A 25,390-nucleotide genomic window follows, 5' to 3' on the forward strand; every position below is an offset into this window, starting at 1 on the left:
AAATAGGGCTATCTTCTGTATACCACCCCTACCTTTTCACAACACAACTGTTTGGCTCAAATGCATTAAGAAGGAAAGAAATTACACAAATTAACAAGGCACACCTGTTCATTGAAATGCATTCCAGGTCACTACCTTATGAAGCTGGTTGAGAGAAAGCCAAGAGTGTGCAAAGCTGTCATCAAGGCAAGGGGTGGCTATTTGAAGAATCTCAAATATAAAATATATTTGGATTTGTTTAACACTTTTTTGGTTACTACATGATTCCATATGTGTTATTTCATAGTTTTGATGTATTCACTATTATTCTACAATGTATAAAATAGTAAAAAATAAAGAAAAACCCTTGAATGGGTACCTTTGACCGGTAGTGTATATAACTGCAAGATAGACAGTATAATGATAAGTACGGTACGCAGTATACAGTATGTGAATGATGTACTCACTGTTTCTCCTCACTGATGATGAGCAGCACCTTGTTCTGACCTCTGATCTTAGCAGCTAGACTCTCACTGGCAACCCTGACACACACACAGAGAGAAATGCATCATACTGGGCTGGCAATCAGAGAGTGTGTGTGGGTGTTTCCTACTATGTATCTGCTATGTGTTGGTGTCCTACCCACCTTTGCTCTTTGACCCAGCGGTTGACGTTGGCCATGACCCCCTGGCTCTCCTGGCGGAGGTGCACGTTGTCAGAGTACGCCCCCTCCACCTCCAACCGCAGTGTGTCCAGCTATAACACACACACACAGCCTTGTACAGCTAACCTTGTGGGGACACACAATTCAGTCCCATTCAAAATACTCTTTTCCCTAACCCCTAACCCATACTCTTACCCTAACCTTAGCCCAAAAACCTAACCTTAATCCTAACCCTAAACCTAGCTCCTAACCCTTAACGTAATTCTAACGCTTACAGAGATATGACCCTTATACATGACACCCCACAGACAACTCAAATGTGCTTGGGAATCTGTTAAGAAATCAACGGTTGGATTGCTGATCGATTTTCCTAATCTTTTAAGGGCCTAATTAAAGATCTTGGTTGAGTTTCAAACAAAAACATAGCTTCACAGCACCAGTACAGACTTGACGGAGATAAAAACAGAGCTTCACAGCACCAGTACAGACTTGACGGAGATAAAAACAGAGCTTCACAGCACCAGTACAGACTTGACGGAGATAAAAACAGAGCTTCACAGCACCAGTACAGACTTGACGGAGATAAAAACAGAGCTTCACAGCACCAGTACAGACTTGACGGAGATAAAAACAGAGCTTCACAGCACCAGTACAGACTTGACGGAGATAAAAACAGAGCTTCACAGCACCAGTACAGACTTGAGATAAAAACAGGAGATAAAAACAGAGCTTCACAGCACCAGTACAGACTTGACGGAGATAAAAACAGAGCTTCACAGCACCAGTACAGACTTGACGGAGATAAAAACAGAGCTTCACAGCACCAATACAGACTTGACGGAGATAAAAACAGAGCTTCACAGCACCAGTACAGACTTGACGGAGATAAAAACAGAGCTTCACAGCACCAGTACAGACTTGACGGAGATAAAAACAGAGCTTCAACTGAATAACAGGTTGAGTTCTCAGCCTTTCACAGGTGTCAGATTGAAATGTCCTTGAGGTCAGCTCACCCAGTGTTTCACGTTATCAGAATATTTGGCTTTAGTTGTACAACTTATGTCAGAAACACATGTTAAATTCTCATGTGGTGGCTCGCTAACTTGTGCATGTATAAGGAAGGGGACTGTGCCTATAAAATACATCATGTCTAAAAGATTTATCATTTCAGAAGAAGTGGTGCTGTAGGTCTGCTGATGTTGCTGTTCTGTCTGTCTGGAGCATGGAGTCAGGGAGAGAGTGGAGGGGTCAGAGAGAATGACATCACTCAAGGGGGTCACAGTGAAGGGGGAGAGAGAAAGGTGAGTGAGGTTCAGATTGAAAGCCAAGGGACTGAAGCAAGAGAGACGACACACAAACAGACGAGTGGTCAGACCACCACCACCCCTGACATCCTGACTGAGCTGAAGGAGATGAGACATGGTGGTGGAACAGAGAGTGGAGTTGACTGTCACCAAGACTGAACTGAATAACATTGAGTCCAGACTGAAGGACAGTGAAGACATGGTAGAAGAGCCACGATTTGAGCTTAGGCTCACCAAGTTGAAGGTAGAGGAACAGAACGCAGGTAATGAACAGATAATTCATACATTTCTATGTAAGAACATTCAAATATTAACAGATTTTGTTCCCATAATTCCAGGACAAGCAGCTGAACTGTCAGCTATGAGGGCCAGAGTGAAGGCCAGTGAGAAGGAGATGATGGCTCTTAGAGAGGAGCTGAGCATCACCACTACTCAACAGCAGCTCCAGAAGAACAAGGTGGAGGAGCAGAAAAAGGAGGTGACGGCTCTTAGAGAGGAGCTGAGCATCACCACCACTCAACAGCAGCTCCAGAAGAACAAGGTGGAGGAGCAGAAAAAGGAGGTGACAGCTCTTAGAGAGGAGCTGAGCATCACCACTACTCAACAGCAGCTCCAGAAGAACAAGGTGGAGGAGCAGAAAAAGGAGGTGACGGCTCTTAGAGAGGAGCTGAGCATCACCACTACTCAACAGCAGCTCCAGAAGAACAAGGTGGAGGAGCAGAAAAAGCAGCTCCAGAAGAACAAGGTGGAGGAGCAGAAAAAGGAGGTGACGGCTCTTAGAGAGGAGCTGAGCATCACCACTACTCAACAGCAGCTCCAGAAGAACAAGGTGGAGGAGCTGGGGAAAGACAATACAGGTAATGCCTCATTATGTAGAAACATTAACATTTGTTTGGTTCTTTGTGAAGTCAGTACAGTAAAAGATCTACAGATAATTCCAGGACAAGCAGCTGAACTGTCAGCCATGGGGGCCAGAGTGACAGCCAGTCAGAAGGTTGTTGTCACGGATTCCCCCAGTACTGCTGCTCATTCCGCGCACCAGCTCCGGAGGTCTACGTCACCGGCCTCTAGGCGTCACTGAACTGTTTCATTACGCACGCCTGGTTCCCAGTCCCCCTGATTAGTAATTGTATATATGCGCCCTCTGTTCACCAGTGTTCTGGTGGGTTATTGTTCCCCTGTCCGTTGGGCTTGTGAGTACCTGTGCTTTGTAGTTTCGGCTTTTGTGCTTGTGTGTATTGTGTACTCGTTATTACGGGTCTCGTCCCATGTATTGTTGTGCACTTGTTATTGCGGGTCTCATCCCCTGCATTTATTAGAGGTTTGACCTCACTCTTTTGTTTAGGTTACATCCCCATATAATTTATACAACGTGACAGAGGTGGAGGAGCTGAAGCTAGAGAATGCAAACTTTACAAAACAAGTTTCACACTGGAAATCTTCGTACACATACTTTATAGTGGGATCTCTAAATTCTTTAGGATTTGTTCATCTTTCATTTATTGTCAGACTACATGGTTTCTTCCAGATCTTTATGTGGTTAGATAAAGTTAACACTAAATAACAGAACAAAATGAATCTGGGTGCAGTTTGATCTGAAAATAACACAAAGTACACGCATGCCCAGCCTGACAGGCCACACATACTCTGTGACAAGTAGAATCAATGGACTAGATTAGAACCATAAGACAATCTCTTACAAATCATACAGTGCCTTCAGAAAGTATTCACACCCCTTGACTTTTTCCACATTTTGTTGCGTTACAGCCTGAATTTAAAACGGATTAAATTGAGAGATTGTAATACTGGCCTACACACAATACCCCAAAACGTCAAAGTGGTATTATGTTAATTTGTTAAAATACTCATTAATTTAAAAAAATTAAAGCTGAAATGTCTTGAGTCAATAATTATTCAACCTCTTTGTTATGGCAAGCCTAAATAAGTTAATGAGTAAAAATGTGCTTAACAAGTCACATAATAACTTTCATGGACTGTGCAATAATAGCTAATTAACATGATTTTTGAATGACTACCTCATCTCTGTACCACACACATACAATTCAAACACAAAGATCAGGGAGGTTTTCCAGTGCCTCGCAAAGAAGAGCACCTATTGGTAAATGGGTAAAAAAACAAAACAGACATTGAATATCCCTTTGAGCATGGTGAAGTTATTAATGACACGTTGGATGGTGTATCAATACACCTAGTCACTACAAAATATACAGCAGTCCTTCCTAACTCAGGTGGCGGATAAGAAGGACACCGCTCAGGGATTTCACCATGAGGCCAATGATGGCTTTAAAACAGTTACAGAGTTGAATGGCTGTGATAGGAGAAAACTGAGGATGGATCAACTACATTATAGTTACACCACAATACTAACCTAAATGACAGAGTGAAAAGAATTAAGCCTGTACAGAATAAAACTAGTCCAAAACATGCAACCTGTTTGCAATAAGGCACGAAAGTAAAACAAACAAATGTGGCAAAGAAATGTACTTCATGTGATGAATACAAAACATTATGTTCGGGGCAAATCCAACACATCACTGAGTACCACTCTTCATATTTTCAAGCACGGTGCTGGCTGCATCATCGTATGGGTATACTTGTCATCGGCAAGGACTAGGGAGTTTTTTAGGATAGAAAGAAAAGGAATTAGCGCTAAGCACAGGCAAAATCCTAGAGGAAAACCTGGTTCAGTCTGCTGTCCAACAGACACTGGGAGACAAATTCACCTTTCAGCAGGACAATAACCTAAAACACAAAGCCAAATATACACTGGAGTTGCTTACCATGACAACATTGAATGTTCCTGAGTCGCCTAGTTCCAGTTTTGTGACTTAAATTGTCTTGAAAATCTATGGCAAGACTTAAAAATGGCTGTCTAGCAATGATCAACAATCATTTTGACAGAGCTTGAAGAATTCAAAAATATATAATGTACAAATATTGTACAATCCAGGTGTGCAAAGCTCTTAGAGGCCTACCCAAAAAGATTACAGCTGTAATCGCTGTCAAAGGCGATTCTAACAGTTATTGACTCAGGGGTGTTAATACTTACGGAAATGAGATATTTCCTAGTTAATTTTCAATACATTTGCTACATTTTCTAAAAATATGTTTTACGTTTGTCATTATGGGGTATTGTGTGTAGATGGATTAGAACATATAATATATTTAATCAATTATGATTATTATTATGATTCAGGCTGTAACAACAAAATGTGGAATAAGTCAAGGGGTATGTATACTTTCTGAAGGCACTAAGTTCTCATCATATTCTTACAGCTACACACTCCAATAATAGTTTGGTACTACAGAACAAATCACAATGAATATCAATTAAACAAGTAAACCGTGTGAACCTGAAGCCTTAGACTCTTCTGTTTTCTTCCTGTGTTCACAGACAAAAGTGGCCTCTCTGCTGCTTTGACTCGTTCAGGAGGGGTAGGACCCTTGAATACTGACACCACACTGATCTACAGTAAAGTCTTCACCAACACTGGCAGGGCCTACAACACAACTACAAGTACTGACCACACACACACTGAATCAGGCTACAGTCCAGTATTACTAGCAGTGTCTATGAGAGATGGACAGTGATGATCACTCCCTGCTTCTCCTCTGATACCGGTATCATCACAGCACCAGTGAGAGGAGTCTACTACTTCAGGTTCACCGCCTTTGAAAACCGCACTGGGAAAGCCATGGCTGTTTACCCTTACCACAATGACAAGAGACGGATGTTTAATAATGACACCAATGATCAGTATTATGAGTGCATATCTAATGCTTTGTCTCTAGAGTTGGATGAGGGAGATGTGGTCTACATGTGTCTCTCTGCAGGCCGTGGACTCTGGGATAATAGTAATAACCACAACACCTTCAGTGGCTTCCTGCTCTTCCCTGCGTGAATACAGCACAATGATGTAATGCTGTAATGAACTAAACTTTCTGATGTGAACCGTTCTGGGGTTAAACACCCCAATGTTCCTCTCTAACCAATAAATAAGCAGATGACTCTCTCTTGTATTGTTGATATTTTAGTATCAGCAACATCAAGTGATGACAATTCTAACTGCTGCATCCTGATGATAGTAATGTCATTATCATACAGTAGTGAATACAGCAGCGCCTCTTCAACCTCAGGAGGCTGAAAAATTCGGCTTGTCACCAAAAGCACTCACAAACTTCTACAGATGCACAATCGAGAGCATCCTGGCGGGCTGTATCACCGCCTGGTACGGCAACTGCTCCGCCCACAACCGTAAGGCTCTCCAGAGGGTAGTGAGGTCTGCACAACGCATCACCGGGGGCAAACTACCTGCCCTCCAGGACACCTACACCACCCGATGTCAGAGGAAGGCCATAAAGATCATCAAGGACAGCAACCACCCGAGCCACTGCCTGTTCACCCCACTATCATCCAGAAGGCGAGGTCAGTACAGGTGCATCAAAGCTGGGACCGAGAGACTGAAAAACAGCTTCTATCTCAAGGCCATCAGACTGTTAAACAGCCACCACTAACATTGAGTGGCTGCTGCCAACACACTGACTCAACTCCAGCCACTTTAATAATGGGAATTGATGGGAAATTATGTAAAATATATCACTAGCCACTTTAAACAATGCTACCTAATATAATGTTTACATACCCTACATTATTCATCTCATTTGTATACCTATATACTGTACTCTATATCATCTACTGCATCCTTATGTAATACATGTATCACTAGCCACTTTAACTATGCCACTTTGTTTACATTCTCATCTCATATGTATATACTGCACTCAACACCATCTACTGTATCTTGCCTATGCCGCTCTGTACCATCACTCATTCATATATCTTTATGTACATATTCTTTATCCTTTATCTTTTATCTTTATTACACTTGTGTCTATAAGGTAATAGTTTTGGAATTGTTAGCTAGATTACTTGTTGGTTATTACTGCATTGTCGGAACTAGAAGCACAAGCATTTCGCTACACTCGCGCTAACATCTGCTAACCATGTGTATGTGACAAATAAAATTTGATTTGATTTGATTTGTAATATATCATTCATTATACAAATAATTGATTGGACTTCAATAGCGCTTTTTCTAGACACGTAAAGGGGGAAGCTCACCTCATTCAACACCAATGAAGGACAGTATTATTAAATAGAGTAAATATGTTAAATGAAATGGTGAATATTGTCTCACCTCCTGCACCTTGCTGCTGTACTTCTCCTGTAGCGTCTCTGACTCTGTCCTCAGTACGACCAGACGCTCCTCCTGATTGGCTAGCCGCTGGACGTCGTCTTGGCCCCGGCTCTGTGACCTCAGCAGCTGAGTGGTCAACGAGCTGTACTTCTCCTCCAAAGTCCTCACCTGATTGGTCAATGAGTTGTTCTCCTCCTCCAATGTCTTCACCTGTGGAAGGAGGGCGAGTTAAGCAATGCCAGGGTTGTGTTCATATTGGCAACACAAACAAAATGTCTGATGTTGAACAATCTTAGCTAGCACCTCCCTGTTTTGCTCTGCTTTAAAGCATGTCCCCTGTTTTTCTCTCTTAAATCCTTTTTTAAACATGTTACAGATTATTTACAAATCCTCTCCTTCTTTCGTGTGTGTGTACAGCACTGTCCTTCCCTAACAGAACCAGAGATATGGATAAAATGACCCGATGTTTGTGTCTCCGCCCTAACAACAATTTTTCAGTTGAATCCACCTGAAAAGACAAAACAAATAATACAACAAATATTGTGGTTAAACTCAAATATACAATTTTATTTTTTTTTAATTAAAAATCGATGACATTTTTTTTAAATGTAGAATTTTTGTGAATTATATAAATAGGACTGGTGGAGTTATGTCCCACTTGCAGCAAACAGAAATATAGAAATGTCTGCTCTACCCCAAATTACAACCAACTAATTGCAGCATTACCACAATGGAAGAGGCAAGTAGAAGGGGGAAAAAGTAAAGAACTTGTCTGTCAGCCCTGTATTAAAGAACATAAATGGTTAAAGAAAAGTGTGATAAATAAAAACATATACCAATTTCATTTAAGGACCAAAAAACTGACAGCTGTGCCATATAAATGGCAAAATAGTTGGAAAGAGATTTTCGATGTAGCCATTCCATGGCACATGGTTTATGAACTGATACCCAAAACAACGCCAGATTCAAAACTTTGAATTTTTCAATTTATATTACTTAACAACATTTTTGCAACCAATAGAATGTTATATTTATGGGGGATACAATCTTGCAGATTTTGCTGTGAGGAGGCAGACTTGTTAGATCATTTATTTTGGTATTGTCCATATGTAGCTTGTTTTTGGTCACAGGTCCAGGAATGGCTGAAGAATTGCAACATTTGTCACTAACTAACGCTGCAGATAGCAATACTGGATGATTTGAAAATCCACAATAAATCAATAATAGAGTAATTATTTTAACAAAAATATTTATTTTTAATTTACACTCTGTAGAAGCTATGAGAATAGAAAGGTTCAGTACTTTTGTGAAGCATCACAGCACAGTTGAAAAATATATGGCAAATAGAAATCCAAAATGGATGGTGTTGAGAGATAGATGGGAGGAGTTGAATGGAGCTGAAGGGTGGGACTAATAAGATAACTAATGTAAAACATACAGGGTCTGTAAAATGTATATAGGTTCAGAAATGTTGAAATAGCACAGTTACAATTAGAAATCAAACTGGATGGACATCAGAAATAGAGGAAGGACTAAAAACAAACAAAATATTATTATTGTAAAATAGATTGTGTCTGTAAAAATGTGTATAATAAGTATAAACTGAAGGTAGAAGCCTAAGTGTTATTGTTTATTAGTTTACTCCAATTGGGGGAAGGGTGGGTGGGGTTTGCGGGGAATAATAAATATATATTCTAAAAAAACTGTCACATATATTTAGACCTGTTGTAGACCACACTGTTGTAGACCACACTGTCACATATATTTAGACCTGTTGTAGACCACACTGTTGTAGACCACACTGTCACATATATTTAGACCTGTTGTAGACCACACTGTCACATATATTTAGACCTGTTGTAGACCACACTGTCACATTATTTAGACCTAGACCACACTGTCACACTGTCACATATATTTAGACCTTTGTAGACCACACTGTCACATATATTTAGACCTGTTGTAGACCACACTGACCACACTGTCACATATATTTAGACCTGTAGACCACACTGTCACATATATTTAGACCTGTTGTAGACCACACTGTCACATATATTTAGACCTGTTGTAGACCACACTGTTGTAGACCACACTGTCACATATATTTAGACCTGTTGTAGACCACACTGTCAGATATACACTTAGACCTGTTGTAGACCACACTGTCACATATATTTAGACCTGTCACATATATTTAGTTGTAGACCACACTGTCACATATATTTAGACCTGTTGTAGACCACACTGTTGTAGACCACTGTCACATATATTTAGACCTGTTGTAGACCACACTGTTGTAGACCACACTGTCACATATATTTAGACCTGTTGTAGACCACACTGTCACACTACATATTTAGACCTGTTGTAGACCACACTGTTGTCACATATATTTAGAGTAGACCACACTGTCACATATATTTAGACCTGTTGTAGACCACACTGTCACATATATTTAGACCTGTTGTAGACCACACTGTTGTAGACCACACTGTCACATATATTTAGACCTGTTGTAGACCACACAGTCACATATATTTAGACCTGTTGTAGACCACACTGTCACATATATTTAGACCTGTTGTAGACCACACTGTCACATATATTTCGACCTGTTGTAGACCACACTGTCACATATATTTAGACCTATTGTAGACCACACTGTCACATATATTTAGACCTGTTGTAGACCACACTGTTGTAGACCACACTGTCACATATATTTAGACCTGTTGTAGACCACACTGTCACATATATTTAGACCTGTTGTAGACCACACTGTCACATATATTTAGACCTGTTGTAGACCACACTGTCACATATATTTAGACCTGTTGTAGACCACACTGTCACATATATTTAGACCTGTTGTAGACCACACTGTTGTAGACCACACTGTCACATATATTTAGACCTGTTGTAGACCACACTGTTGTAGACCACACTGTCACATATATTTAGACCTGTTGTAGACCACACTGTCACATATATTTAGACCTTTAGACCACACTGTTGTAGACCACACTGTCACATATATTTAGACCTGTTGTAGACCACACTGTCACATATATTTAGACCTGTTGTAGACACACTGTTGTAGACACACTACATATTTTAGACCTGTTGTAGACCACACTGTCACATATATTTTAGACCTGTTGTAGACCACACTGTCACATATATTTTTAGACCTGTTGTAGACCACTGTTGTAGACCACACTGTCACATATATTTAGACCTGTTGTAGACCACTGTTGTAGACCACACTGTCACATATATTTAGACCTGTTGTAGACCACACTGTTGTAGACACACTGTCACATATATTTAGACCTGTTGTAGACCACACTGTCACATATATTTAGACCTGTTGTAGACCACACTGTCACATATATTTAGACCTGTTGTAGACCACACTGTTGTAGACCACACTGTCACATATATTTATTTGTAGACCTGTCACATATATTTAGACCTGTTGTAGACCACACTGTCACATATATTTAGACCTGTTGTAGACCACACACTGTCACATATATTTAGACCTGTTGTAGACCACACTGTCACATATATGTTGTAGACCACACTGTCACATATATTTAGACCTGTTGTAGACCACACTGTCACATATATTTAGACCTGTTGTAGACCACACTGTTGTAGACCACACTGTCACATATATTTAGACCTCACACTGTCACATATATTTAGACCTGTTGTAGACCACACTGTTGTAGACCACACTGTCATATATATTTAGACCTGTTGTAGACCACACTGTCACATATATTTAGTCACCACACTGTCACATATATTTAGACCTGTTGTAGACCACACTGTTGTAGACCACACTGTCACATATATTTAGACCTGTTGTAGACCACACTGTCACATATATTTAGACCTGTTGACCACACTGTTGTAGACCACACTGTCACATATATTTAGACCTGTTGTAGACCACACCACACTGTCACATATATTTAGACCTATTGTAGACCACACTGTCACATATATTTAGACCTGTTGTAGACCACACTGTCACATATATTTTAGACCTAGACCACACTGTCACATATATTTAGACCTGTTGTAGACCACACTCACATATATTTAGACCTGTTGTAGACCACACTGTCACATATATTTAGACCTGTTGTAGACCACACTGTCACATATATTTAGACCTGTTGTAGACCACACTGTCACATATATTTAGACCTGTTGTAGACCACACTGTTGTAGACCACACTGTCACATATATTTAGACCTGTTGTAGACCACACTGTCACATATATTTAGACCTGTTGTAGACCACACTGTTGTAGACCACACTGTCACATATATTTAGACCTGTTGTAGACCACACTGTCACATATATTTAGACCTGTTGTAGACCACACTGTCACATATATTTAGACCTGTTGTAGACCACACTGTTGTAGACCACACTGTCACATATATTTAGACCTGTTGTAGACCACACTGTTGTAGACCACACTGTCACATATATTTAGACCTGTTGTAGACCACACTGTTGTAGACCACACTGTCACATATATTTAGACCTGTTGTAGACCACACTGTCACATATATTTAGACCTGTTGTAGACCACACTGTTGTAGACCACACTGTCACATATATTTAGACCTGTTGTAGACCACACTGTCACATATATTTAGACCTGTTGTAGACCACACTGTCACATATATTTAGACCTGTTGTAGACCACACTGTCACATATATTTCGACCTGTTGTAGACCACACTGTCACATATATTTAGACCTATTGTAGACCACACTGTCACATATATTTAGACCTGTTGTAGACCACACTGTTGTAGACCACACTGTCACATATATTTAGACCTATTGTAGACCACACTGTCACATATATTTAGACCTGTTGTAGACCACACTGTTGTAGACCACACTGTCACATATATTTAGACCTGTTGTAGACCACACTGTTGTAGACCACACTGTCACATATATTTAGACCTGTTGTAGACCACACTGTCACATATATTTAGACCTGCTGTAGACCACACTGTCACATATATTTAGACCTGTTGTAGACCACACTGTTGTACAACAAAGGACCTAAGAAAGGACCTTTTAAACGAAAGGAAACTTCTTGGCAGGGTTGACACTCTTATGTAGGTGTCATAACCATCCATAAAATAATGCAATATATGTCACAACAGGTGTATGGGTCATGACAATGTTCTGACCATATTATGACAGGTTATTACAAGTCATGTCAGTTGTTATGACATGGTTATGACCATGTCATGACATGTTATGACGCTGGGTGTCAAGTAAAGTGTTACCGGGATTTGTCGTCCAGAGCAGAACGGTGGGCTGTCAAGCACCCGCCTACTCCTCTCTTTGCATTGAGGGATACATCTCGTTATTTGAATACTTTTTTGAATATTTGATGAGGGGTATTGATGTCAACTGTCTGTATTCAATGGAGAGTGAGATGCTATGTCAGCCTCATGAATATTCAAATTTCAACAGGGACAACTCCGATATGAAGTGTTTTTTCTCCAAGTTGCTGGGATGTCACGTGCATCACACTTATACATCAGTACATTGGTAACAACCTAAGCATTACCAAACTTCTATTAGATCATTTCACCCTCACATATCAAAATAGCAATTCATGTTTATCCTGACTAAATTCGACACTCTGTCATTGCCCCCATACAAAAACAGATTTTGGGCCGAGAAATGTTGGGCCCCCCCCCCCTCACTCTGGCAGAGCCTGTTTTGGGGTTCTGTGTTTCTAACACATACACTGTAGCACCAAGAACCCCAGGCATGACAGCAGACCCCTCTCTCTGAGCGCTGAAGGATCCCTCATATCCACTGCCTGCCACACATTAATTCACCATCAATTATACAGCACGTCCACACACACTCTGGAGTGTTCTAATGACAGTAATTACCTACCAGTCATAAAGAGACCGGTTTCACATGAGCATCTCTCTCCTGGCTGGCTGATGTGTGCGGTCTCGCTCTGACTGGCTGGATGGCTGTGAAGGGACGGTGTTATGATTAAGACTAAATTACACACGGATCCTTTGTTTCCACCGGTGTCAGGGGATGATAATGAAGAACGAGAGAGAAAGGGGGAAAAAGAGGAGGGAAGAGAAAGGAGAGAGAGAGGTGGAGGGGGGGTGAACGCACACGAGATGGGAACCTGTTTAACATTTAGATTGTTTTTTTCCTACTCACATGTTTTCAGGGGGGTATTGGCAGTGACGGTGGTCTCATCGGGGAAAAAAGACACAAAAAATCATACACACACACACACACAAAAAAAATAGAATGTGTTGTGAAAGGTAGGCCTTGAGAGAGGTGTTCTGGTAAATCCTCACACTGAGTACGGTTACATGCACACAATAATAGGATTCTTGTGGATAGTCAGATTCATGTAATAGTTTGATTAAAACGTTTACATGCTTAGCAAGAAGAACGGTTTCCCCTATAATCCTTTTTGCATGGACACATCTGAAATCAGACTGCTGATGGGACTTCAATAAATGCAGAAAATCGGCAATCAAAATAAACGTTCTACCACAGCGAACGTTATTTTTGCGAAGCCTATTTGATTCTGATTTCGGACATATAAAGTCTGTAGGTGAGAACTATTTCTCCAATTAATCATTTGAAAGAGTGCACAGAAAACCAGATGTTTTAATCAGCGTTTACTTACTTTGATTTTGACCTTTTGCTGATTAAGTTAAGCAGAGTAAAGTGTTTACATGACTATTACCATACTCAGCCATAATCAGTTTAATATCCAATTATTGATCTGCATGTAAACATACTCACTGAGTAGGTGGTTGGGTAGGAGAGGAATCCACACACTAACTCTAAAAGTCTAAAATCCCGAGAAGAACCCTTTTGAAATATGAAGGTTGCTTTTAAGGCCTTAGCTGGATCCGGGTAGACACCACATGCAGGTGAACTAAAGTATATTTTAAGAACTGCATAGTTAAGAACTGCATTTGCTACATTATATATTTTGGTCCATTTCAGATTTTTTTTAAATGATGGTTCCTAGGCTGGGGGGAGGGGAGAGACTAACTGTTCACACCAACCATGTCAATGGAGGTTAAGTGCGATTGGCCTACAGTATGTAGTCTGTCTTGCCTACTACTTACTAAAACTATGTTACATACTGTGTACTAATCATACTACATACTATTTAGAACCTATTATTTAGTAGAAATGTTAGCAGTAAGCAACAAATATCAACATACTACAAGGGTTCACACAGAGAATAAGTCAACTCATGCTTAATTGGGTGATTTTCCGACTTCCGTTCATTGTGGTACAGCCCATCGCCTTCTATGATCAGCAGCTGTTGACAAACACACCTGGGTCTTATTAACAGATGCTACTCTTCCACAATAGCATGCAGCAAATTCGTACTGGATGAAAAGCCAAAATGAGTATGATCCTGGCATTTAAAGCATTCAAACATTTTTCAATTTCACATACTACTAAAGTTGATATTTTTGCATACCCAATCAGAGTATTATTTAGAGCGCAAGTACAGGGATTCAGACAGGCCCAGTGACACAACCAACATCAATGGCTTGGATTTATATAACACTTTTCAACCTGGTGATCAAAGAAACTCACCTCATCCACCACAAATAAAACAAGCTATCCCATGCCAATTGAGCCTTTGTTGCAGAGATAATCAACCTCTAAACCCTGTCCCGTGGATAGAACAACACCAGAGATAATCAAACTCTAAACCCTGTCCCATGGATAGAACAACATCAGAGATAATCAACCTCTAAACCCTGTCCTGTGGATAGAACAACACCAGAGATAATCAAACTCTAAGCACTGTCCTGTGGATAGGACAACATCAGAGATAATCAACCTCTAAGCCCTGTCCTGTGGATAGAACAACACCAGAGATAATGAACCCCTAAACCCTGTCCTGTGGATAGAACAACGCCAGAGATAATCAACCCCCAAACCCTGTCCCGTGGATAGAACAACACCAGAGATAATCAACCTCTAAGCCCTGTCCTGTGGATAGAACAACACCAGAGAAAATGAACCCCTAAACCCTGTCCTGTGGATAGAACAACGCCAGAGATAATCAACCCCCAAACCCTGTCCCGTGGATAGAACAACACCAGAGATAATCAACCTCTAAACCCTGTCCTGTGGATAGAACAACACCAGAGATAATCAACCCCCAAACCCTGTCCCGTGGATAGAACAACACCAGAGATAATCAAACTCTAAACCCTGTCCCGTGGATAGAACAACACCAGAGATAATCAACCTCTAAGCCCTGTCCTGTGGATAGAACAACACCAGAGATAATCAACCCCTAAACCCTGTCCTGTGGATAGAACAACGCCAGAGATAATCAACCCCCAAACCCTGTCCCGTGGATAGAACAACACCAGAGATAATCAACCTCTAAACCCTGTCCTGTGGATAGAACAACACCATAGATAATCAACCCCCAAACCCTGTCCCGTGGATAGAACAACACCAGAGATAATCAACCTCTAAACCCTGTCCTGTGGATAGAACAACACCAGAGATAATCAAACTCTAAACCCTGTCCTGTGGATAGAACAACACCAGAGATAATCAAACTCTAAGCCCTGTCCTGTGGATAGAACAACATCAGAGATAATCAACCTCTAAACCCTGTCCTGTGGATAGAACAACACCAGAGATAATCAAACTCTAAACCCTGTCCTGTGGATAGAACAACACCAGAGATAATCAAACTCTAAGCCCTGTCCTGTGGATAGAACAACACCAGAGATAATCAAACTCTAAGCCCTGTCCTGTGGATAGAACAACATCAGAGATAATCAACCTCTAAGCCCTGTCCTGTGGATAGAACAACACCAGAGATAATCAACCCCCAAACCCTGTCCCGTGGATAGAACAACACCAGAGATAATCAACCTCTAAACCCTGTCCTGTGGATAGAACAACACCAGAGATAATCAAAGAGATAATCAACCCCCAAACCCTGTCCTGTGGATAGAACAACACCAGAGATAATCAAACTCTAAACCCTGTCCCGTGGATAGAACAACACCAGAGATAATCAACCTCTAAGCCCTAAACCCAGAGATAATCAACCTCTAAACCCTGTCCCGTGGATAGAACAACACCAGAGATAATCAACCTCTAAACCCTGTCCCGTGGATAGAACAACACCAGAGATAATCAACCTCTAAGCCCTGTCCTGTGGATAGAACAACATCAGAGATAATCAACCCCTAAACCCTGTCCTGTGGATAGAACAACGCCAGAGATAATCAACCCCCAAACCCTGTCCTGTGGATAGAACAACACCAGAGATAATCAAACTCTAAGCCCTGTCCTGTGGATAGAACAACACCAGAGATAATCAACCCCCAAACCCTGTCCCGTGGATAGAACAACACCAGAGATAATCAACCTCTAAACCCTGTCCTGTGGATAGAACAACACCAGAGATAATCAACCTCTAAGCCCTGTCCTGTGGATAGAACAACACCAGAGATAATCAACCTCCAAACCCTGTCCTGTGGATAGAACAACACCAGAGATAATCAACCTCTAAGCCCTGTCCTGTGGATAGAACAACATCAGAGATAATCAACCTCTAAACCCTGTCCTGTGGATAGAACAACACCAGAGATAATCAAACTCTAAGCCCTGTCCTGTGGATAGAACAACACCAGAGATAATCAAACTCTAAGCCCTGTCCTGTGGATAGAACAACACCAGAGATAATCAACCCCCAAACCCTGTCCCGTGGATAGAACAACACCAGAGATAATCAAACTCTAAGCCCTGTCCTGTGGATAGAACAACACCAGAGATAATCAAACTCTAAGCCCTGTCCTGTGGATAGAACAACACCAGAGATAATCAAACTCTAAGCCCTGTCCTGTGGATAGAACAACACCAGAGATAATCAACCCCCAAACCCTGTCCCGTGGATAGAACAACACCAGAGATAATCAACCTCTAAACCCTGTCCTGTGGATAGAACAACACCAGAGATAATCAACCTCTAATCCCTGTCCTGTGGATAGAACAACACCAGAGATAATCAACCCCTAAACCCTGTCCTGTGGATAGAACAACACCAGAGAGGAACCTTCATCCATTAGACTTAAACCACTCAGCTCATTTTAGCAGATACCTTCATCAAATTAATGAAGACATTTATTGTTAAACACATTTTTATAAAACATTAATTTTATAAAAACTTTCTTTCCAATTAAAACCCCCCAGCAGAGCTGACATCAGTTAAATATGTATACTCATCACTAAGAGATCTGAATTATATATCTGGTGTGTGTGTGTAGGGTTGAATTCCTAAGCATGTCTCTGAGCTGATTACTTAATGGTGATGATCATGATGAGTGTGTGTGTGTGTGTGTGTGCGCGCGTACGTGCATGTGAGTCCTCCTCTGCTTAATGCTGATGACATGTCCCTACATTAGTTTGGCCAGTGAGCCAACAGCAGATCAGATAAACCATATTAATGACTCTGATGGCTTTCTTCATTACATCTGCTCTGACACATAGCCTCATCAGAATGTTTCGCAAATATACGCCAGAAAAAGAGAACTCGCCGATCGAGCTAGGCTGGCACAGGGAACAGCCGTACAGTCCTGAGAAAAAGCCCTATAAATTATAACATCAATAGTTGGATGGTTTGTTTTGAACTTTTCTTCAAGGTTTTGTCTCGGACATACAGTATATGTTAGTTAGGTCCCGCTACAACAGTCCCGACTCAACAGTCCCGCCTCAACTGTGCCTTTCTAGAAGACGCTCCAGTGCCAACACTGATGGTGTGTAAACAGGGCCGGGGTCAGAGGGAGGGACTAGTGAAAAGATAGGGGTGGTGAAATTAGAATCTGTCCATGCTAGCACAGATCAATCCTGGGTCAAATACCTTCAAATAGGTAAGAACACGCACCTTTTACACATCCCTTTTCCCCCAAAGAGTTAGTGTCCAGGTCTCCATTTCCTATGATCAGAGTGAGATACCCGTACGTGTGTATGTGTCAGACAGTGGCCAGTTTGCCTGTCCAACCGTCACCTCTCTCAAATGAAGCACAGGATTCCTGCCTAATGAGCTGTGTGGGATGGAGATAGAAGGAGAGCACACACACACACACACACACACACACACACACACACACAAACAAGGCTGATCTGTTTCAGTACACACTAGAGGTTCTCTCATTACACCAGATAGCATCCTTTAACCCTCTAACTACTGTTTCTACTACAGGGCTTTAGCAAGGCCACCTGTCTGTGACAGATCTAAGTAAGACTAAGATAAATACTACTGTATACAACACATGAACACACGCACACACACGAGCTAACATGCATACACACGTGCACCAAATAACTTAATAAGAAGAAATGGTCATCTTGCAGAAGTAATTCTAAAACAATTTATCGCCACTCAGTGCCACTTATGGTTGTTCATCAGGTAACATGTCTGAAGAGTTCTGGTTGTCCATCAGGTAATATATCTGAAGAGTTCTAGTTGTTCATCAGGTAATATATCTGAAGAGTTCTGGTTGTCCATCAGGTAATATATCTGAAGAGTTCTGATTGTTCATCAGGTAATATATCTAAAGAGTTCTGGTTGTCCATCAGGTAATATATCTGAAGAGTTCTGGTTGTCCATCAGGTAATATATCTGAAGAGTTCTGGTTGTCCATCAGGTAATATATCTGAAGGGGTCTGGGCAGCAGAGTTCTGGTTGTCCATCAGGTAATATATCTGAAGAGTTCTGGTTGTCCATCAGGTAATATATCTGAAGAGTTCTGGTTGCCCATCAGGTAATATATCTGAAGGGGTCTGGTTGTCCATCAGGTAATATATCTGAAGAGTTCTGGTTGTCCATCAGGTAATATATCTGAAGGGGTCTGGTTGTCCATCAGGTAATATATCTGAAGGGGTCTGGGCAGCAGATGAGGCCGTTTCAGACACCATTTCATCCTGATTCATCAGAACACCTCATTAGGCTTAACCAGAAGGATCCATCACCTGGACAGTGGACACATATAAACGCAAGAACACACACACGCACGCACACAAACACATGCACACACTCACACACACTGATGACAACACAAGCCTTTTCAGAATCCTCTGCCATATAATCCTCCATATTGCCTACTGAGCAAGAAAAACAACAACATTTGGTTAAATCTGCACTTTCTCTCGCTGACTTAATTACTCAATTAAAATTAGACCTAAACTTTTCAGATGGCGAACTGATATTTACAGTAAACACAACATCTGTGACATCAGAGCAGGCCATATTTATACTGGCCTGCTGGAGGCGGAAGAGATAAAAGTTTGACACACTAACGAGCGGCTAACGCTAACTAGCAAAAAAGTTCACTTTAGACTCTCATTAAAACACTTAAACACACACACGTACACACACGTGTGTGTGTGTGTGTGTGTCACAAAGCCATCACTAATGCTGTCAAAAACAGCATGAATGACTCTGATCAGCTCTATGTCAGTGTGACTGGTCTAATCAGTTATGGGGATGTGTTTGAAGATGGCTGCAGAAACATCTTCACTGAACACCTCAGGGCTTTGATTGGAACTGGACCCATGCAGAGACACACAACCATTGATGTACGTGTGCGTGTACAGCTTTGGCTTTTAAAAACACTTAGTTCAATACATTGAAAAAAAACATCTAGCACTGATCTGTGTGGTACATAATTTAGCCTACAGATTGAATGATTCAACATTCCAACTTTACACTGACAGGAGGATGAGAACTGGAAGACTGGAAGAAACTTTTTCCTTTAACAAGTCCGACGAGAAGGATATCCTGCTTTCCCTGGAACAGGCCCAGATCCCCTCCTTTTGCGTGAAGAAAAGACGCAGGAAAAGGGGCTGCAGATGGGGCGGCCTTCTGAGAATCCGTAGACGAGCTAATAGACTCCCACTGCCATCCGTTCTTCTTGCTAACGTGCAATCATTAGAAAAGGAAATTGATGACCTACGATTAAGATTATCCTACCAAGGGGACATTAAAAACTGTAACATCTTATGTTTCACCGAGACATCGCTGAACAACGATACGGACAATATAACGCTAGCAGGTTTTTTCATGCACCGTCTGAAGAGAGACGCTACCTCCACGAGGGGAGGGGGTGTGTGTCTATTTATCAATAACAGATGATGCGTAATGTCTAATATTAAAGAAGACTTGAGGTTTAGCTCGCCTGAGGTAGAGTACCTTATGATAAGCTGTAGACCACACTATCTACCAAGAGAATTCTCATTATTCTATATTATTCATAGCCGTCTATTTACCACCACAGAAAGAAGCTGGCACTAAGACCGCTCTCAACCAACTCTATAAGGCCATAATCAAAGAAGAAAATGCTCACCCAGAGGCGGCGCTCCTAGTGGCCAGGGACTTTAATGCAGGCAAACTTAAATCAGTTCTACCAAATTTTTACCAACATGTCACATGCAACCAGAAAAAAAAATCCTAGACAGCCTTTACATCACACACAGATATGCATACAAAGCTCTCCCCCACCCTCCATTTGGCAAATCTGATCATAATTCTATCCTCCTGATTCCTGCTTACAAGCAAAAACTAAAGCAGGAAGTACCAGTGACTCGTTCAATCTGGAAGTGGTCAGATGAGGCAGATGCTACACTACAGGACTGTTTCGCTAGCACAGACTGGAATATGTTCCGGGATTCATCCAATGGCATTGAGGAGTACACCACCTCAGTCATCGGCTTCATCAATAAGTGCATTGACGACGACGTCCCCAGAGTGACTGTACGTACATATCCCAACCAGAAGCCATGGATGACAGGCCACATCCGCATCGAGCTAAACGCTAGAGCTGCTGCTTTAACGGAGCGGGAGACTAATACGGACGCTTATAAGAAATCCCTATGTCCTCAGATGAACCATCAAACAAGCAAAACGTCAATACATGATTAAGATTGAATCCTACTACACCGGCTCTGACACTCGTCGGATGTGGCAGGGCTTGAAAACTATTATGGGCTACAAAGGGAAACCCAGACACGAGCTGCCCAGTGATGCAAGCCTACCAGACGAGCTAAATGCCTTTTATGCTTGCTTCGAGGCAAGCAACACTGAAGCATGAACGAGAGCACCAGCTGTTCTGGATGACTGTGTGATAACGCTCTCGGTAGCCAATGTGAACAAAACCTTTAGTTCAACATTCACAAAGCCGCAGGGCCAGACGGATTACCAGAACGTGTACTCAGAGCATGCGCGGACCAACTGGCAAGGGTCTTCACTGACATTTTCAACTTATCCCTGACCGAGTCTGTAATACCTACATGTTTCAACCAGACACCATAGTCCCTGTGCCCAAGGAAGTGAAGGTAACCTGCCTAAATGATTACCGCCACCTGGGACTCACGTCAGTAGGCATGAAGTGCTCTTCATTGACAACAGCTTAGTGTTCAACACCATAGTGCCCATGAAGCTCATCAGATCCTCCTCTCCACCCTCTCCGAGTTGGGCATCTCCGGCGCGGCCCACGCTTGGATTGCGTCCTAACTGACAGGTCGCTCCTACCAGGTGGCGTGGCGAGAATCTGTCTCCTCACCACGCGCTCTCACCACTGGCGTCCCCCAGGGCTCTGTTCTAGGCCCTCTCCTATTCTCGCTATACACCAAGTCACTTGGCTCTGTCATAACCTCACATGGTCTCTCCTATCATTGCTATGCAGACGACACACAATTAATCTTCTCCTTTCCCCCTTCTGATGACCAGGTGGCGAATCGCATCTCTGCATGTCTGGCAGACATATCAGTGTGGATGACGGATCACCACCTCAAGCTGAACCTCGGCAAGACGGAGCTGCTCTTCCTCCCGGGAAGGACTGCCCGTTCCATGATCTCGCCATCACGGTTGACAACTCCATTGTGTCCTCCTCCCAGAGCGCTAAGAACCTTGGCGTGATCCTGGACAACACCCTGTCGTTCTCAACTAACATCAAGGCGGTGGCCCGTTCCTGTAGGTTCATGCTCTACAACATCCGCAGAGTACGACCCTGCCTCACACAGGAAGCGGCGCAGGTCCTAATCCAGGCACTTGTCATCTCCCGTCTGGATTACTGCAACTCGCTGTTGGCTGGGCTCCCTGCCTGTGCCATTAAACCCCTACAACTCATCCAGAACGCCGCTGCCCGTCTGTCTGGTGTTCAACCTTCCCAAGTTCTCTCACGTCACCCCGCTCCTCCGCTCTCTCCACTGGCTTCCAGTTGAAGCTCGCATCCGCTACAAGACCATGGTGCTTGCCTACGGAGCTGTGAGGGGAACGGCACCTCAGTACCTCCAGGATCTGATCAGGCCCTACACCCAAACAAGGGCACTGCGTTCATCCACCTCTGGCCTGCTCGCCTCCCTACCACTGAGGAAGTACAGTTCCCGCGCAGCCCAGTCAAAACTGTTCGCTGCTCTGGCCCCCCAATGGTGGAACAAACTCCCTCACGACGCCAGGACAGCGGAGTCAATCACCACCTTCCGGAGACACCTGAAACCCCACCTCTTTCAGGAATACCTAGGATAGGATAAAGTAATCCTTCTCACCCCCCCCTTAAAAGATTTAGATGCACTATTGTAAAGTGGCTGTTCCACTGGATGTCTTAAGGTGAACGCACCAATTTGTAAGTCGCTCTGGATAAGAGCGTCTGCTAAATGACTTAAATGTAAATGTAATTAATCTAAGGACCCTGGGATTAAACACCTCCCTCTGCAAATGGATCCTAGACTTCCTTACGGGCCACCCCCAGGTGGTAAGAGTGGGCAACAACACGTCTGCCACGCTGATCCTCAACACTGGGGCCCCTCAGGGGTGTGTACTTAGTCCCCTTCTCTATTTCCTGTTCACCCACAACTGTGTGGCCAAACACGACTCCAACACCATCATTAAGTTTGCTGATGACACACAGTGGTACGGCCTGATCACTGACAACAATGAGACGGCCTGTAGGGAGAAGGTCAGAGAACTGGCAGTGTGGTGCCAGGACAACAACCTCTCCCTCAATGTGAGTAAGACAAAGGAGCTGATCGTGGACTACAGGAAAAGGCAAGCCGAACAGGCCCCTATTAACATCGACGGGGCAGTATTAAAGCGGGACAAGAGTTCCAGTTCCCTGGTGTCCACATCACCAACAAACTATTATGGTCCAAACATACCAAGACAGTTGTGAAGAGGAAACCTTTCCCTCTCAGGAGACAGAAAATATTTGGCATGGGCCCCCAGATCCTCAAAAGGTTCTACAGCTGCACCATCGAGAGCATCCTGACCGGTTGCATCACCGCCTGGTATGGCAACTGCTCGGCATCTGACCGTACGGCGCTACAGAGGGTAGTGCGAATGGCCCAGTACATCACTTCCTGCCCTTCCAGGACCTATATAATAGGCGGTGTCAGAGGAAAGCCGCTACTACTTGCTGCTTATTATCTGTGTAGTCACTTCACCCCCACCTAAGTGTACAAATGACCTCAACTAACCTGTAGCCCCGCACACTGACTTGGTACTTGGTACTGTATATAGCCTCGTTAATGTTATTGTTATTGTGTTACTTTTTATTATTACTTTTTATTTTAGTCTACTTGTTAAATATTTTCTTAACTCTTCTTGAACTGCACTGTTGGTTAATGGCTTGTAAGTAAGCATTTCACGGTAAGGTCTATGCACATTCGGCGCATGTGACAAAAAAGTTTGATTTGATCAGAGAGAGAAAGAGTGGGTCTGAGACTCCAAATCAGTTCCTTGCCCCTTCCCTGTGTCCTAGCCCCTTCCCCGTGTGTCCTAGCCTCTACCCCGTGTCCTAGCCCCTTCCCAGTGTCCTAGCCCCTTCTAAAGTACATTTCTAGGTTTATAAAACAATCCATGCTCTGCTAATCAATTCACAGGACTAATCAGAAGTAGGGAGAGAGAGAAGGATATAAGTTGAGGTGTGTGTGTTTACTTGTTCCTGTGTTGTGTGGTTGTCTCTCTGTGTGTTGAGTGTGTTCTCCATGGCCTGCTGTAGGGCAAGTCTCAGCTCTGCAGACTGCCTCTCCAGCCTCTCCACTGTCAGCCTGCAACACACACACACACACACACACACACAGGTAAACATCACAGTAGTAGGGGGCTTAGGGAAGGGGCTAGGACACAGGGAAGTGCCTAGGGACTGATTTGGAACTAGGCCGAATAGTGTCAGTAAGAACAGGGGGGAATCTGAATGTGATCGATAGGGGGTCTATTTCTGCTCTGCCTCAATAGAGACTGGCTGCCGTGGTTACTCGATCAATACGACAAATTATGAGCATTTCCTCAAGCTCCCGACCAACCCCATCCCCAGAGCAGCCCCAGAGCAGCCCCAGCGCAGGCAGCCCCAGCGGAGCCCCCATGGACCCCACTGGCAGACCGACTGGGCACAACACAGCTAAATATACACACAATATATAGGACGAGTAAATATACAGATCCTATAGCAAACCTAAATATACGGGCTATACACATCCACAGTACAGTCTCAATATGCACCAACTTCAATGTATATTCAGGAGTGATGTACATATGTGGTAAAAATTGGCTATAGAGCCCAAAGACCGTCTTCTCAGGTCACTATAAAAAATATGGAAGAGAGAGGGGTGGAGAAGAGGATAGAGGGGATAATGGGGGAATCAGGGGAAGAGAAGGAGGGTGGGATGGGGAACTTCCCAGAAACAGCTGAAATCCATTTAGCATCATGTTCATGTTTAGTTGAATAATGACCATTTGGGAGCGCTTTTCTCATACAGACTCCTCTTAGCTATTGGCCCATATGGATGTTAACAATTTAGAGAGAGGGAGAGAAAGAGAGCGCGAAAGAGGGAGTGAGAGGGAGTAGAAAGAGAAAGGGAGAGAGCGAGAGAAAGGGAGAGAGAAGGGGTGAGAGAGGGAGAGAGAGAGAGAGAAGGGATGAGAGAGAAGGGGTGAGAGAGACGGGGGCAGAGAGGATTCTGCATTAATGTGATGAGGTCACCATACTGGCAGAGATCTAGACCACAACCACAGACAGACACCAGACATTTCATGCTGCATTTATGCTGATGTCATCACAATGCTGAAGAGACACGGGTCAACCTGTGAACTTTGAACTTGGTGACCTCATGTACGGCACGGTAC

At 42.8% G+C, this 25,390-nt stretch overlaps 1 protein-coding gene across 3 annotated transcripts in view; it reads right to left on the reverse strand.

The window, feature by feature from the left end:
• Positions 1-25,390, reverse strand: part of LOC115104505 (trichohyalin-like) — a 173,689-nt gene that overhangs the window by 32,376 nt on the left and 115,923 nt on the right. For all 3 annotated transcript variants that reach the window (XM_065007062.1, XM_065007064.1, XM_065007063.1), the window contains 4 exons: positions 24,204-24,315; positions 7,167-7,376; positions 626-735; positions 447-521 (listed from right to left, as the gene is read on the reverse strand). In XM_065007062.1, the coding sequence (XP_064863134.1) occupies positions 447-521; positions 626-735; positions 7,167-7,376; positions 24,204-24,315 (507 nt within the window). The remainder of the gene's footprint in view (positions 1-446; positions 522-625; positions 736-7,166; positions 7,377-24,203; positions 24,316-25,390) is intronic.

Source organism: Oncorhynchus nerka, linkage group LG22 (genome assembly GCF_034236695.1).
Source record: "Oncorhynchus nerka isolate Pitt River linkage group LG22, Oner_Uvic_2.0, whole genome shotgun sequence".
Taxonomy (NCBI): Eukaryota; Metazoa; Chordata; class Actinopteri; order Salmoniformes; family Salmonidae; genus Oncorhynchus; species Oncorhynchus nerka.